The 14,627-nt window shown below is 39.8% G+C and overlaps 1 protein-coding gene across 2 annotated transcripts in view; it reads right to left on the minus strand.

The window, feature by feature from the left end:
* cdc73 (cell division cycle 73, Paf1/RNA polymerase II complex component, homolog (S. cerevisiae)) overlaps window positions 1–14,627 on the minus strand; it is a 435,381-nt gene that overhangs the window by 168,341 nt on the left and 252,413 nt on the right. For both annotated transcript variants that reach the window (XM_038794882.1, XM_038794881.1), the window contains exons 12-13: window positions 3,056–3,091; window positions 2,675–2,762 (exon numbers count right to left, since the gene is read on the minus strand). In XM_038794882.1, coding sequence (XP_038650810.1) covers window positions 2,675–2,762; window positions 3,056–3,091 — 124 coding nt within the window. The remainder of the gene's footprint in view (window positions 1–2,674; window positions 2,763–3,055; window positions 3,092–14,627) is intronic.

A 14,627-nucleotide genomic window follows, 5' to 3' on the forward strand; every position in this document is an offset into this window, starting at 1 on the left:
CTTAATCAGGAACTCATCTCCCACCTCTCACCAGGGACCTCTCCTAATGTAAGCCTGAATCAGCCTCTCTAGATTTGCGTACAGTCTTCTGCCTTCCTCCAGCTCAAATCATCGATCGTGCTTAGTACCTGTTTTCTCAACCCCCAAGCCCAGCTCTGACTACCCAACTTCCTTTCATGTCCCATGTTAACTGATACTGTAAATGATTCCCTAATAATTAAATTTAAATATAAGGGCAGCATGGTGACGCAGTGGTTAGCATTGCTGCCTCGTGGCGTTGAGGACCCGGGTTCGATCCCGGCCCCGGGTCACTGTCGTGTTGAGTTTGCACATTCTCCCCGTGTCTGCGTGGGTCTCACCCCCCTCAACCCAAAGATGTTCAGGAGGTGAATTGGCCTCGCTAAATTGCCCCTTAATTAGAATACAAGCAGTCAAAATCTTTCGCGCCATTTTAAAATGAGCATTTTCACTCAAATAAAAATACTTTGACAATCTTGACAGTTCTATCATTTTATTTAAGCGGTAATTAAGTATTTCTTTTCATTTGTCCTTCAGTTTGCTGTCAGGCAGTGGTGTTAATAACTGTGCCATCGTGCCCATTTTCCTGGTTATATTGGTTTTTCAAGGGTTCATTTTCTTTGTTTTCCCTAAAGTGGCCATTTTGTTTTTGGTCCTCAACTACATGCTCAAAGGGGATTTAGAAACTTGCCTGTGATATATTACCATTTTACATTATGACAAGGATATCACATTTTTCTGCTACGCAGAAGGTCAATTTCAGGAAAATAACTTCAACATACAATTTCAGTTTGTAACTGAAAATTACAAACAGCCCCTTTCCTGGTTTAAGTATATTCTTAAATAATTTCATCCAACATTAGATTTACTTAAGATTACAATTTGTTCGAAGCTTTTCCCAAAATATGAACTAACTAGGATCATGGGTAATTGTGTTAATCTGAACTTGCACCTTAAATTTTTATTCAGATGTGTGGCTGAATTTCTTTAAAATTATGTCAGTTCACCATGTGCATATTCAGCAGAGATAATGTGCATTCTGTAAATGTGTCCACAAGTCAATATGACAAGCAGGTCTTTTACTTGATTGACATTTTGCACAGATATACTCCCATAAGATAAGGTAACCTCCACTCATAATAAACAGCGACCATATGTTCTGCTATTTCTTTTGAAGCACATGACCACATTTAAATTAGTCTCCACAGGAAACCTTCTGCAATTTGTACAGGAATAAAATCTTAACATTTTTTTTACATTTGCATAATTAAACTTTTAAAATGAGAAGAAATTAGACTACAAATGGACTGAACGGATTTGAATGAATGCTAGTACTGACATTAAAGTGAGGAACAGAGAATGTGCAGCCACAAGGGTATGCTACAAAATATTGGAAAGCAGATGATTATACCTGGCACATTTATTGCATTCTATTAAGGGAGCAGTGGACCATGCATTGTCTAAAAGTAACTCGTTGGGTGATCCATAAGCATCGGGTTTATTTCGTCTTTGCTTAATTCCATTCCTTTATAGGAATGGCATCTAGTTATCGCCAGTGTGAAATTATGTACAATCTCCAGCAACAACAGTCTGTGACCTAACAATATGTTACATGATCACAACGCTGTTTGAAGTTTCAGGGCTCCACATAGAGGTATCTCAGCTCCCAAGGAAGAGCAAATCTAGCAGGCCGGACCTCATTTTATCTTTTGCTTTCTAATTACAAACCAAAGCTGCCAATGGCCAGGATGTCGGCAACCCAAAATTCCAAAATATGCAGTACAAGCGAGGCAATGGTCTGACTTAGTTGAACAGTGAGAAAACCAGCATAAATATATAGAATAACATAAATGCTGGATAAACTCATCTTCTGATTAGGCACATTATATCCTTCTGGACTCAACATCGAGTAACAACTTTAGACAGTAAACTTCCCACTCCACCTTAATCCTTCTGTAGTTGGTTGTCCATTGCTTTACAGCTTCCTGGCCTGCCCCAATACAACCCCACCCCTCTTCCTGACTGTGCAGTTAACACATTCTGCTATCTCTCCTTTTGCCACCATTAGCACTCTTCATCCCTTAATGGCACCATTAACATTCCTTAGTTTTATGTCCAGGACAGGTTTGTCCTCATCTCCTTTGCCCCAACCTATGTCTGGTCTTCTATTCTGCCCAACCTCCTCCATCCCCATTAAAACAATATAATTACATCTACTTATACCTCGATTCAGTTCTGTAGAAGGATCATTTAGATCCAAAATATTAAATCTGTTTCTCTCTCCACAGACATTGCCAGACCAGCTGAGCTTATTCAGCATTTTCTGTTTTTATTTCAGATTTCCAGCATTCACAGCATTTTGCTTTTATGCAAATATATAGAAAATGCTTTGCTTATTACAAAGTTAAACAAGGAAAAGATATGCAACTAGTATAGAAATTGTAGCTTCCAAAAATTAATAGCTCTTTTAGCTTTTACAGGTTAGAGTTTACAGGACTTAAGAAACTTTTCATGGCTCAATTTCAGTGCAGTGCATTGATAACAGAAGATGTTTGCTATTTATAGTCTTGGCAATCAATTCTCCAAAACTTCCACCCTTTATTTAAAAACCAGCATGAAACATTTTCTGAGACATAAAATTTATTCAACTACTTACTTTAAGTCCTGCAAGAGATCTTTTGCATTCAGCATGGTAATTAAAGAAGTGGTAGCTGCTGGAATAATAATGATAGGAGTCCGAGAACCTAGAAGCAAGAGACAGTTCTTTGACTTTTCGATTAGCCAAAAAAGTATTGGGCTAAAAATAATTTCCTCTTTAGATCACAAGAAGTGCCATTATTAAACCAATCCTGAATTATGCAGTTTATAAATGCAAACATCTCTGCCGAGTATTTTATATTTAAATGCCACAGCACCGATTGTTTTGATAAGAATATTTAGTGAAACAATACTATCGTATTTTATGGCTTCAGAAGTGTGAATTTGCCTAGAATCTAATAGTTAAAAGAAAAGTTATGTGCTGAATAATGGTTCTTACCCTTCTTTTGATTTGGTGGTGGCCTTGCCTGTGAAACTGTTGGTGAAGAAAAACATGGATTACAAAAAGGACATTCTGATACAATATGTGGATAAATGCAATAGAAAAAATATTCCAACACGCATTACAACTGATCCAATCATGGTTTCAACTGTAATGAATTTTAGACCCCGCTTCTCCTCCCTATATAATTCCCTCCCACATAAGACTTCATCCAAAACTTTTGAGAGTTCGAGCCTTTGACTTGTACATTCCTATCTCAAATAATCAGGCAGATCGCAGCGGAAAATATTCATTTCTTTGTAGTTTTATAAACACAGAGTCAGGAACTACTAACAGGAATAGTTTGTTCATCACATTTTTCACTATTACAGCACTTTTTAAAGTAATACTGTGTGATGAATGTAGGAAATTGTTATGTACGTTGCATTATATATCTGTTGCAGTAATATTTTTATAAATCTTGGTTTAACATACAGGCAGGCAGTGTGTCTGCAAAAGATGCAATTAAGAGGTCATAAAAGAATGAATAATCATTGATTATAACCATTTAATTGTTTATCGATATAGGGCTAATTGACTTTTGTTTATAGAAATAAGGTTCTTGGAGATTTAGATAATTGAACGGTTGTGTTTAATCTTAGTAAGATGGTCAGAATTCAGTTAGTGGAATAACGATGATGTAATTAATGAGAGGAGTCAGGTCTGCAGCAGGCAGTTTAGCTTATATTCTGCCAAAGACAGACGGACTTGCAACCTGTGCCTGAAAGGGTCTCTTGTTTGTTGAATGCAACTCTCCACACACAGAGGACAACAAGTATCTCTGTGTTTGCTAACTTTATTTACAAGTGGCTTTTGACCTGTGAAGGGATTTGCTTAATTGGAGAAGGCATAAGTTAGAAGTTAATGTTTCCTTTTATTAAGAATTGCGTAACTGTTAATTTTAAGGTACTTTCTGTGATGTTAATGTACTTGGTCCTGTGTTAAGAATAAAGCTCATTTGAATATTTTTAAAAATCCCTATTTGCCAGTGGAATTTCTTCTGGGGATGAAGTGCTCCTTCCTCACAGTTTATAAATTGCAGAATTGTTGGGATTTCCTGTCCAGTTTCCCAACATACATTGGGGTCTGGTATCCTAACATCTGCTTAAATAATATTCTTATTTTGATAACAATAGAACTAACATGTTTTAACAAGTGTTATGTTGTGGAAAGTAAAGTGAAACATGACTCTACTTTTTTCTACTCACCATTTCTAAGTTCAGTAAGACATCTAACAAATGTGTCTATCAGAATAGTAGTGAAGTTCAGTGAGAACATTAAAACTGCATTACCATACAATAACGGAGTGGTTCTCTTTTAATCTTACTTAATGATATTAATTATGAGGTCCATTCATGTCATATGTAGAAGTTTATGGCTGAAAAGAAGTTGTGTGGTTATGTAGGTCAAAGAACTAGCATTTAAAAAATTGAGAAAGGATTCATGAAATAGATTCTGAACAATAAATGGCACAACTGTTCACAGGTGTAATATGTGAAAATTTATCCCGTGATTGAACCCCTGAACCACGATGCTACAATACAGCTATTCCCACACAGTACAGTTGGAGATTGAGAATATATTAAGCTCTAATATAGTACAATTTACTACATTATTAAACAATTATTGGAATTAACCTTGCTTTGGGCATCAACACTGCACACACAAGCAATATCAGCCACCGTGAATGATGGTGCGTTAGAGCTCAATCATGGTGCTAGAACTGTGTTATTCTTGTGTCAGATGGTAAAACTGAGAAATCAGTTCATGATTCTTTCTCAAAAGAATACCAAATTGAATGAATGCGTCAAAATAAGGTCTTAAGCTGGAACTGGAAAGGAGATTTATGGGGTCAGCCTTGAGACTGTAAGCAAATTTCTTCCTCCTTTCTCTCTAACTTTAGCAACTATCAACAATTTAAACTAGATTTCAGCGTTATCGTCAGGTTATTATGTATGGTCTTTTTTAACTGCCAAATTGACCATTTATCAAAACTGGAAGACATCACTAGCTCGAAGTCAGGCTGCATGGTTAGTGTTTTGGAATATTGCTGCTCTTAACTAATCAAAGAAAAATGTTCAAAATATCAGTCAGCATGGCTCCTTCTGACATTCAAGGTCTTTTCATTAAAAACCTCTGCTTCAGCTGACAGTTGACGGCAGTGACATTTCTTGATCCTCGCTTGATTATATTCCTCCCTTCCAAGCCACTGCCTTCAGTAACTGAGCTCTTACCAACTCCCAACCTCCATTTTTTTTATTAATTAACTGGCAATACTTTTTATCACACTGTGTTTTCTAGTTTGTTTATAGATCATATAATTTTTAGGTCTTTAACTGTGGCAATCTGTTGTTAATAACTGCACCTTTATCTCGGAGATGAAATTGTTTCCTGCTTCTTTTGCCGAATGTGCTGCATTACAAGTACTTAGTTATGCTGTAACATATTTTCCAAATAAAGTCTCAAATGTAATATATAAAGAAAGCAAAGTAAAATTGGTAACCCCAAGGTCGAGAAACATTTTATACAATGGTTTTGTCCTTTGACGCTAACTACATTGGAGAATTATTATCACCGAGTCATTTGGGCATATGCCTTTGCTTCTAAAGAACTACCAACATTAAAATCAGGCTTCCAAAATTGTTTCATTAAAGTAGTAGAGCAGAGGTAGTCGATTATACTGTACATTAGAGCTTAACATATTCTCCATCCCTAGCTGTACTACGTGGAAATAGTTGTAAATCTGTTAAATACAATACAAGTACTGGTATTCTTGAGTTTTCAGTGTGTAAGTGTTAGTCAATTGGGCAATAGCTACAACAACAAATGATTCCCAATCATAGATATGCTGACTTTGTCAAGTCAATTTGTGCTGTTGAATGATAGCAGTGGGGCAAAAGAAAGACTGGGACTACACACAATCAGAGTCTGCTACAGTAAGAAAAGGTCACTAATAGATTCCAGTGCTGTATCTTTGGAAAATGAGATTTGGATTTTCGAATTTGTTGCTTTCAAAGAGAGGGATTTTAAATTCATCTTTATTTCAAATTTTCCACATTGCATTACAAATGGCAAATTATCCCACTGCATGCTTACTGTTGTAATAGCTAATGGCAAATCAACTCTAAACTCAGATGTATATTACAAGGGCTCTGCAAAATGTTTATCATATCAAACCTACAATGGTAGTTTATCAGTTCTCACAACCAAGTTTCATTTTCAAGTCTATATTGGTGAAGGAAAATTAAAATTTGGGAAATCTTGATAGATTAACATGGTTGACTGGCATTAAAGTCAAATATTAGACTTTTAATCACGAAAGTTAATTCTGTTAATGATATTTATAAATTAAGATAGGTACTAAAATAATGGCCAAAAGGATTTTGTAACTCAAAGGTCTTTGAATTTTTAAGTGCTCAAAAAGTGAACTCTACCCATGATAAAAAAAACTCAACTCTACCTAGACATTATCCTACACTATTATAGACACTGTACAAGATTTTTCTGTTAACTGGTCCAAATCAATGCGAAAGTTGGAATCTATCCATTTACACATCAGGAATCAACACTCTGATAAACACTTAACAAAGACTGTCATAGGTTGGAAATGATTATTTCAGAGTTCATGTGGGTGGGGAAAGTGCCAAGGGTAAAGAGGCAGAAGGGGGGTTGGCGTTCCCAAATTTATTACATTCTTATTGGACAGCAAATGTGAAGAAGGTGAGGCGGTGCTGGGAAGGAGAGGGGGCCGAATGGGTTAGAGTGGAGGAAGAGACCTGTAGGGGCCCAGTCTGAGGGTTATGGTGACGGCGGCGTTGCTACTGGCGCCAAGGAGATATATGGAGAGCCCAGTTGTGCAATCCACAGTGAAGATGTGGAATCAGCTGAGGAGGTATTTTAGGATTGAACGGATGTCAGTGTTAACGCCGTTGTGTGAAAACCACAGATTTAAGCCGGGGGAACAGACGGTATGTCTAGGAAGTGGTGAGGGTGAAGGATCTGCACCTGGAAGAGAGATTTGCTGGTACAGAAAGTGTAGAGCTCCCAAAAGGAAGCGAGTTTAGATATTTACAGGTAAGGAACATTGCACAGAAGGTCTGGAAAGAGTTCCCCAAGCTGCCAAAGTATGCTCTACTGAAGCGTTGCTGCTCCTGGACGTGGAAGGAGGGGGCAGGATCGGAGACATATGTGGATGGCTGGGGGAACAGGGGGGTGAGCAGGTGGTGAAGAATAAGGAGAAATGGGAGGGGGAGCTGGGAGGGAAGATAAATTGGGGCGTGTGGAGTGAGGTGCTACGTAGGGTAAATGTGACTTCCTCTGTGCGAGGATGAGCCTTATACAATTCAAGGTGGTACACAGGGTGCATATGACTCACGCGAGAATGAGTGAGTTCTTTCAGTGAGTCGCAGGCGAGTGCAAGAAATGTGGGTGGGGACTAGCAAACCACCCGCATATGTTCTGGGGTTGTGAGAAGCTGGAGAGATACCAGGTGAGAATGTTCGCAACACTAGCAAAGATTGTGGGGGAGGAGGTCGAGCCAGACATTATCGTGGCGATATTCAGGATATCAGAGAAGCCGGAGCCGGAGGGGAGGAAGGCCGATGTCATGGCAGCTGCCTCTCTGGTTGCCCAGGCGAAGGATCTTGTTGAAATGGCGGTTGGCAATGCCTCCGTGGGTGGCAGCCTGGCTAGGAGACTTAAATGACTTTCTCCGTGTGGAAAGGATTCAATATGAACTGAGGGATTCAGCGGAGAGATGCGAAGCAAGATAGGGGCTGTTCTTGGCCATGTTTGAGGAGCTGTTCGTCGCGGGGGGGAGGGTTGGAGGGGTGTGCGAGGTGAAAATGGGGAAAATCTGTACAAACTGTAGAATTGTGAGAGGGAAGCATGTTTTCCGGATTGTTCATGTTTTATAACTGTTTAAATAAGTTTGGAGTAAAATACACTTTTTAAATAATGACCTCTAACAAACCTCCAACCTTATATAGTTGAAATAGTTAGAACCATAGAATTCCAACAATGCAGAAGGAGGTCATTCGGCCCATCAAGTCTGCACCAACTCTCCGTAAGAGCACCCCACCCAAGCGCACTCCCCCGTCCTGTTCCTGTAACCCCATCAAGCCTACACATCCCTGTACACCAAGGGCAGTTAAGCTTGGCCAATCTACCTAACCTGCACATCATTGGACTGTGGGAGGGAACCAGAGCAAACATCATTGGAAACCCGTGCAGAAGCGGGGACAAAGTGCAAACTCCACACAGTCACCTAAGGCCAGAAGTGAATCCGGGTCCTTGACGCTGTGAGGCAGCAGTGCCAACAACTGTGCCACCGCGCCGCCCCTTTGATCTACACAAATACAATTTAGTGCCATTATTATAGCTTAGAAGTTTATACTTCTCTCAGCAGAGGGCAGCACTGTGGCGCAGTGGTTGCACTGCTGCCTCATGGCAACGACGACCCGGATTCAATCTCATACCCAGGTCACTGTCCGTGTGGAGTTTGCACATTCTCTTCGTGTCTACGTGGGTCTCACCTGCCCCAACCCAAAGATGTGCAAGGTTGGTGGATTGGCTATGCTAAATTGCACCTTAATAAAAAAAGTGCACAGAGACCCAACATGTATTAATGGGCTACCCAAGGTGTTTTACAGTGGCAATTAACCTTGTGTCCCTCAATAGTCGCTTTTTAACCAGGAGAACAAAACCGATTACAGTATTCTATCCAAGAATAAAACAGCATGCTTTGTTTTATATCAAACTGCCCTCCAAATATACACAAGAGTCCTGTTCACTTTGGTTAGATTCACAACACTGGTCATGGACCTTTAGAGTTGAATGCATAAAACACGCAGCTCTTTTTATTTCACTGATCTGTTTGTAGTGCTGTACATATTTAGTATGTGACCAGCTATACAATGTCAATTAGGCATTCTCATTCACTAACTTCTTCAAAAATATCAATTTGGCAAGACACATTTTACTTCTCTACACACCATATTCAGATTTCCTTAAATCTCTTCCCTAAAGAAAAGCCCTTCATTATTCACTGAAGTATTTTTCTCTCATATTGATAGCGAGCTATAGTTGCCTTATCCCCAATACCATTTGGCACTAAGTTAGCATTCCAGCAATGTGAGGTGAAAGTCCTCAATTCCAGCATGTTATTAAAGATACAGGTAATAAAGAATGGGTTTGCATAGCTTATGTCTCAGCTCCTTAAAAGAGATTTAGGGGAAGTCATCTGGCTTGGGAGTCCAATGTATTTTAAAGCTCCTTATTCTAAAACAATAGTCATCCATTTTGTTGACCGTTTTATTATCAGTGTGATTTAATGAGGCCAGTTACACATAATCTGCAAAAGTAACAAATTGCTTACGCAATAAGTATCATTGCCACATTCAAAGTATTTTTAGACCTCCTCTTGACCATTTTTCAGCAGCCCAATATCGACTCCTTTAATGCATTGTGTAGCTGAAAATGGTTTTTCCACTGTTAGTAGTGGTTTTCTTAGTTGACTTGAAAGCAGCCTTCGTGTTTTTAATTGATTTTATACGTTTATCGGTGCATTATATACTTTTAATTTATATTTTAAAAATTCTCTTACCTTATTTGGTTTCATGTGTGAACAGTTGCTTTGATTCTTTCTTACCACATGGCCTTCCTTTGAATTTGGGGACACATATACATAGCTACCATTTGTTTTGTTCCCTCCAAAACACTTGCCATTATATTCTGCACTGGTATCAGCTATATCCAATAACATTGACCAAATGTCCTATTCCAAACCTTCTGTCATTTTTATAAAGTTAGCAAATATTGAAGCTGTGAAGAAACTAAGCATGATCACCCTTTTCAACCACAATAAACTTCCACTGATGTGAGCACAAGCAGCAATGTCAAACCTTGTGCTTAACTTTAGACAAGTTTCACACTTCAAAATGTTATGTTGCAATGCAAGTTGGCAAAGAAAGGATTCATGCCTGTTAGCCACTGGGAAGAATCCGCATCTTTGAACTTGGTCTTCAAAACTAGGACTTTGCACCTTGGTGACCAAGGAAGCCTTAAATCGTCCAATACGTGTGCAGTTTGCTTAGCTCCAAGATTTTCTTTATTATTTACAAAATGCAAGCATATCAGTAAATACATTTTCTTAGATCAGGATTTCTGTTCGACCAAATAAAATTAATTTTTGATTCTACAATTTCCTGAATGCCAACTGCATGAGCCATACTAAAGTAAGGCATCTCAGAAACAAAAGGATGTTCAGATAATACTATTGATTAATTGAACTATTATTCTTCCCTGATACTAGAAAGATCATTTAGTCAAAAAAACTTTTCCTCTATTTTACAGAACACACCAGGATATGGACATGCACATGCAGTGTGATAACACTGGGCACTGACATGGGTTCAAATCCCATGATAGTAACTTGTAATTGCAGAGATAAAATGCTGATCATCATCAACATCATTGACCTCTAGCTGCTGTGACCGAAATGTAGCTCCACTCCCAGATCATGTGGCTGACTTGAAAAGACCTTTACAGCAACTTGGCACACAGTTTTAAAAAATAGACCCAGGGATGGACAATATATGCTGCTTTACCATTATTGTGTTCACTATAATTGTAACTGATTGAAATAAGTTAACGAGAGAAGGTTTTAAGGCTGCAACTAATTAAAATAGAGAGGAAATTGAAAATATAAAACATGTTCAAATGCAGATCACTCAGTGACACCAGTCTTCAATGTTCAAATTGCAAAATGAAATTTCAGCAGAATTCATTTCGGAAACCATCACTGATTTAGCAGAGTACATAAATTGGAATTCTCATACTGGGTATGACATGGGTGATTTATTTTGATAATTAAATAAATTTTCTTGCGTTTGGCATATTTTTATTCCTGTATCACTTTAACAGTTAACTCTTAACTAATGATTATACTAGTTGTAAAATGTTGCAAGTAAACTGAAGCTCTTGAAATGTGTTAGAAAAGAAAATTTCCATAATGCCGATAATAAATCTCCTTGCAAAAGGAGTTTGAGAGAAAAAATTGCAGATTGTTGGATGCAGTCAATGATGCAGCATGTTGGCACACTGAGCCCAATGGCAGATTGCAAGTTCTTCACTGTGTATCCCAAAGGGATGAGAATTCAATCTCTGCATGAAATCACCTCTGGCATGAGACAAGGATGTCTAAAATATTGAGCTCACAGCATTTTAAAAGGGATTGATTTCATGCTTTGTTGGTACTTTTGAAGCTTTCAAGTCGTTTGTATTTGATCACTAAATATCTGACTAACTTGAAGCTAGAGCTTCCATTTTTGATCACGATTTGAGCACACTATCAGTGGAGATAGTAGCGTAGTGGTATTGTCGCTGGACTAGTAATCCAGAGACCCAGAGTAATCCTCTGGGGACCCAGGTTTGAATCACACCATGGCAAGTGGTGGAATTTAAACTCAATAAAGCATCTGGAATTTTAAAAAGTCTAATGGTGGGCCATCGTAAATGTCGTGTAGCGCGACCACAGTGCTAAATGGAATAGACTTCGAGCAGATCTAGCAAACTCAAAACTGGGCATCCATGAGGCCATCAGCAGCAGCAGTAGAATTGTACTTAACCACAATCTGTAACCTCATGCTCTGACATATCCCCCACTCTACCATCAACACAAAGCCAGGGGACCAACCCTGGTTCAATGAAGTGTGCAGAAAGGTATGCCAGGAGCAAAACCAGTCATATCGAAAAGAAATGAGGTGACAACCTGGTGAAGCTACCACACAGGGTTTCTTGCATGCCAAATAGCATAAGCAAAAAGTATTAGACAGAGCTAAGCGATTCTGTAACCAACGGATCAGATCTAAGCTCTGCAGCCCTGTCACATTCAGCTGTGAATGGTGGTGGACAATTTAACAACTCACTGGAGGAAGAGGCGCCACAAATATCCCCATCTCCAATGATGGAGGAACCCGGCACATCTGTACAAAAAAACAAGGCGAAGCATTCGCAACAATCTTTAGTCAGAATTGACGAGTGGATGATCCATCTCGGCTTCCTCCGGAACTCCCCAACATCACAGGTAACAGTCTTCAGCCAATTCAATTCACTCCACGTGACATCAAGAAATAGCTGAATGCACTGGATACTGCAAAGGCTATGGGCCCTGACAATATTCCGGCAACAGTACTGACAACTTGTGTTCAGAACTTGCTCCACCTCTAGCTAAGCTGTTCTAGTACAGCTACAACACTGACATCTACCCGGCAATGTGGAAAATTTCCCAGGTGTGTCCTGTACACAAGAAACAGGTCAAATCCAATCTAGCCAATTACCACCCCATCAGTCTACTCTCAATCATCATCAAAGTGATAGGAGCAATCAACACTACTATCCAGCGGCACTTACTCGGTAATAATCTGCTCACGGATGCTCAGTTTGGGTTCTGCCAGGGTTACTCTGCTCCTGACTGCATTACAGCCCCTTGGTTCAAACATCAACAAAGAGCTGAATGCCAGAGATGAGGGGAGAGTGATGGCCTTTGGCATTAACGTACCATTTGATCGAGTATGGTTTCAAGGAACCCGAGCAAAACTCGAGCCAATGGGAATCAGGGGTAAAATCTCCGCTGGTTAGAATCATACCTGGCACAAAGGCAGATGGATGTGGTGGTTGGAGATCAATCATCTCAGCTCCAGGAGGTCTCTGCACGACTTCCTTGTGGTAGTGTCCTAGGCCCAACCATCTTCAGCTGCTTCATCAATGACCTCTCTTCCATTATAAGGTCAGAAGTGGGGATGTTTGCAGGTGACTGCACAATGTTCAGCACCACTTGTGACTCCTCAGATAATGAAACAGTCCATGTCCAAATGCAACAAGACCTGCACAATATCCAGGCTTGGGCTGACAAGTGGCAAATTATATTTGCCCCACACAAGTGTGAGGCAATGACCATCTCCTACAAGAGAGGATCTAACCATCATCCCATGACATTCAATGGCATTACCATCGCATAATATCCCATTACCAATAACCTGACTCCCCAAAGCCTGTCCACCAGCTATACGGCACAAGTCAAGATTGTAAAGGAATATTCTCCAATTGCCTGAATGAGTACAGCTCCAACAACACTCTCGAAGCTCACTCCAAGTCACTCACCACTCGGACTTGGAAATAAAATGCCGTTCCTTCACAATCATGGGACAAAATCATGGAATTTCTTCCCTGCCAGCGCTATGGGTGTACCTACACCTCAGGGACTGACCAGAAACTGAACTGGATTAGTCATATAAATGCTGTGGTTACCAGAGTAGGTAAAAGTCTGGGAATCATCTGGCGAGTAACTCACCTCCTGATCCCCCAAATCTTGCCCATCATCCATACAGTGCAAGTCAGAAGTGTGATGGAATACTCTCCACTTGTGTGGATGAGTGCAGCTCCGATAACCCTCAAGAAGCTTGGCACCATCCAGAACAAAGCAGTCTGCTTGATTGCTATGCCTTCTACAAACATTCAATCCCTCCATCACCAATGAACAGTGGCAGCAGTGTATACCATCTACAAGATTCACTGCAGGAACTCCAAGATTCCACAGGCAGCACCTTCCAAACCCTCACTACCATCTAGGAGGACAAGAGCAGCTAGAAACATTTAGAGGTTCCCCTCCTACTTGACCTGAAAATATGTTCCCGTTCCTTCACTGTCCCTGGGTCAAATCCTGGAATTCCCTCCCTAACAGCACTATGCGTGTACCAGTAATTGCAGCAGTTGAAGAAGGCAGCTCATCACCACCTTCTGAAAGGTAACTAGGGGTGGGCAATAAATGCAAGCCTCACCTGCGATGCCAAAATGCCATAAAATATATATTTTTAAAATTAAATAATTCCAAATTTTAACTATTGATGTCAAATTGCAATCGAGAGCATTGAAAGTAAAATGTCAACATTTTTGGGCAGTGTTTACAGCCATTAAGTACTTTTATTGAAGAGTAGTAACTTAAGTAAGGTAGGAAAGCAGTCGCAAATTTGCACACAGCATAGACCCACAAACAGCAATATCATAATGACCAGATAACCTGGTTGTAATAAATTGCTTGAAGGAAACATGTTGTCCAGAACACCAGGTAGAACCCCCATCTCTTCTCTGAAATGGCATCATGGGATATTTTATGCCCACCTGTGGCAAACTCTCATTCCAAAGTGCACACTCAGTTACGATCATAATGAATGGCGGAGCAGGCTCGAAGGACCGAATGGCCTCCTCCTGCTTCTATGTTTCTTTGTACTACACAGGAGTGTCCACCTTAATTTTGTGCTCCTTCCCTGGAATAGGACTATCATCAAAAGGCAATATTAATGGGGAAGAAAAATAAAAGCACAGTTCAGAGAGATGCTTTAAGGTATGTGAGGGGGGGTCAAAATGGCAACAGAGGGGGCATATATTTCTTTGATGATGTCTCCAAGAGATCATTCTGTCAACCCTACTTCTATTCAAATTAACTGTAGGTCATAATAGTGTGTAGAAACTA

The sequence above is a fragment of the Scyliorhinus canicula genome, chromosome 4 (assembly GCF_902713615.1).
Source record: "Scyliorhinus canicula chromosome 4, sScyCan1.1, whole genome shotgun sequence".
Classification (NCBI taxonomy): domain Eukaryota; kingdom Metazoa; phylum Chordata; class Chondrichthyes; order Carcharhiniformes; family Scyliorhinidae; genus Scyliorhinus; species Scyliorhinus canicula.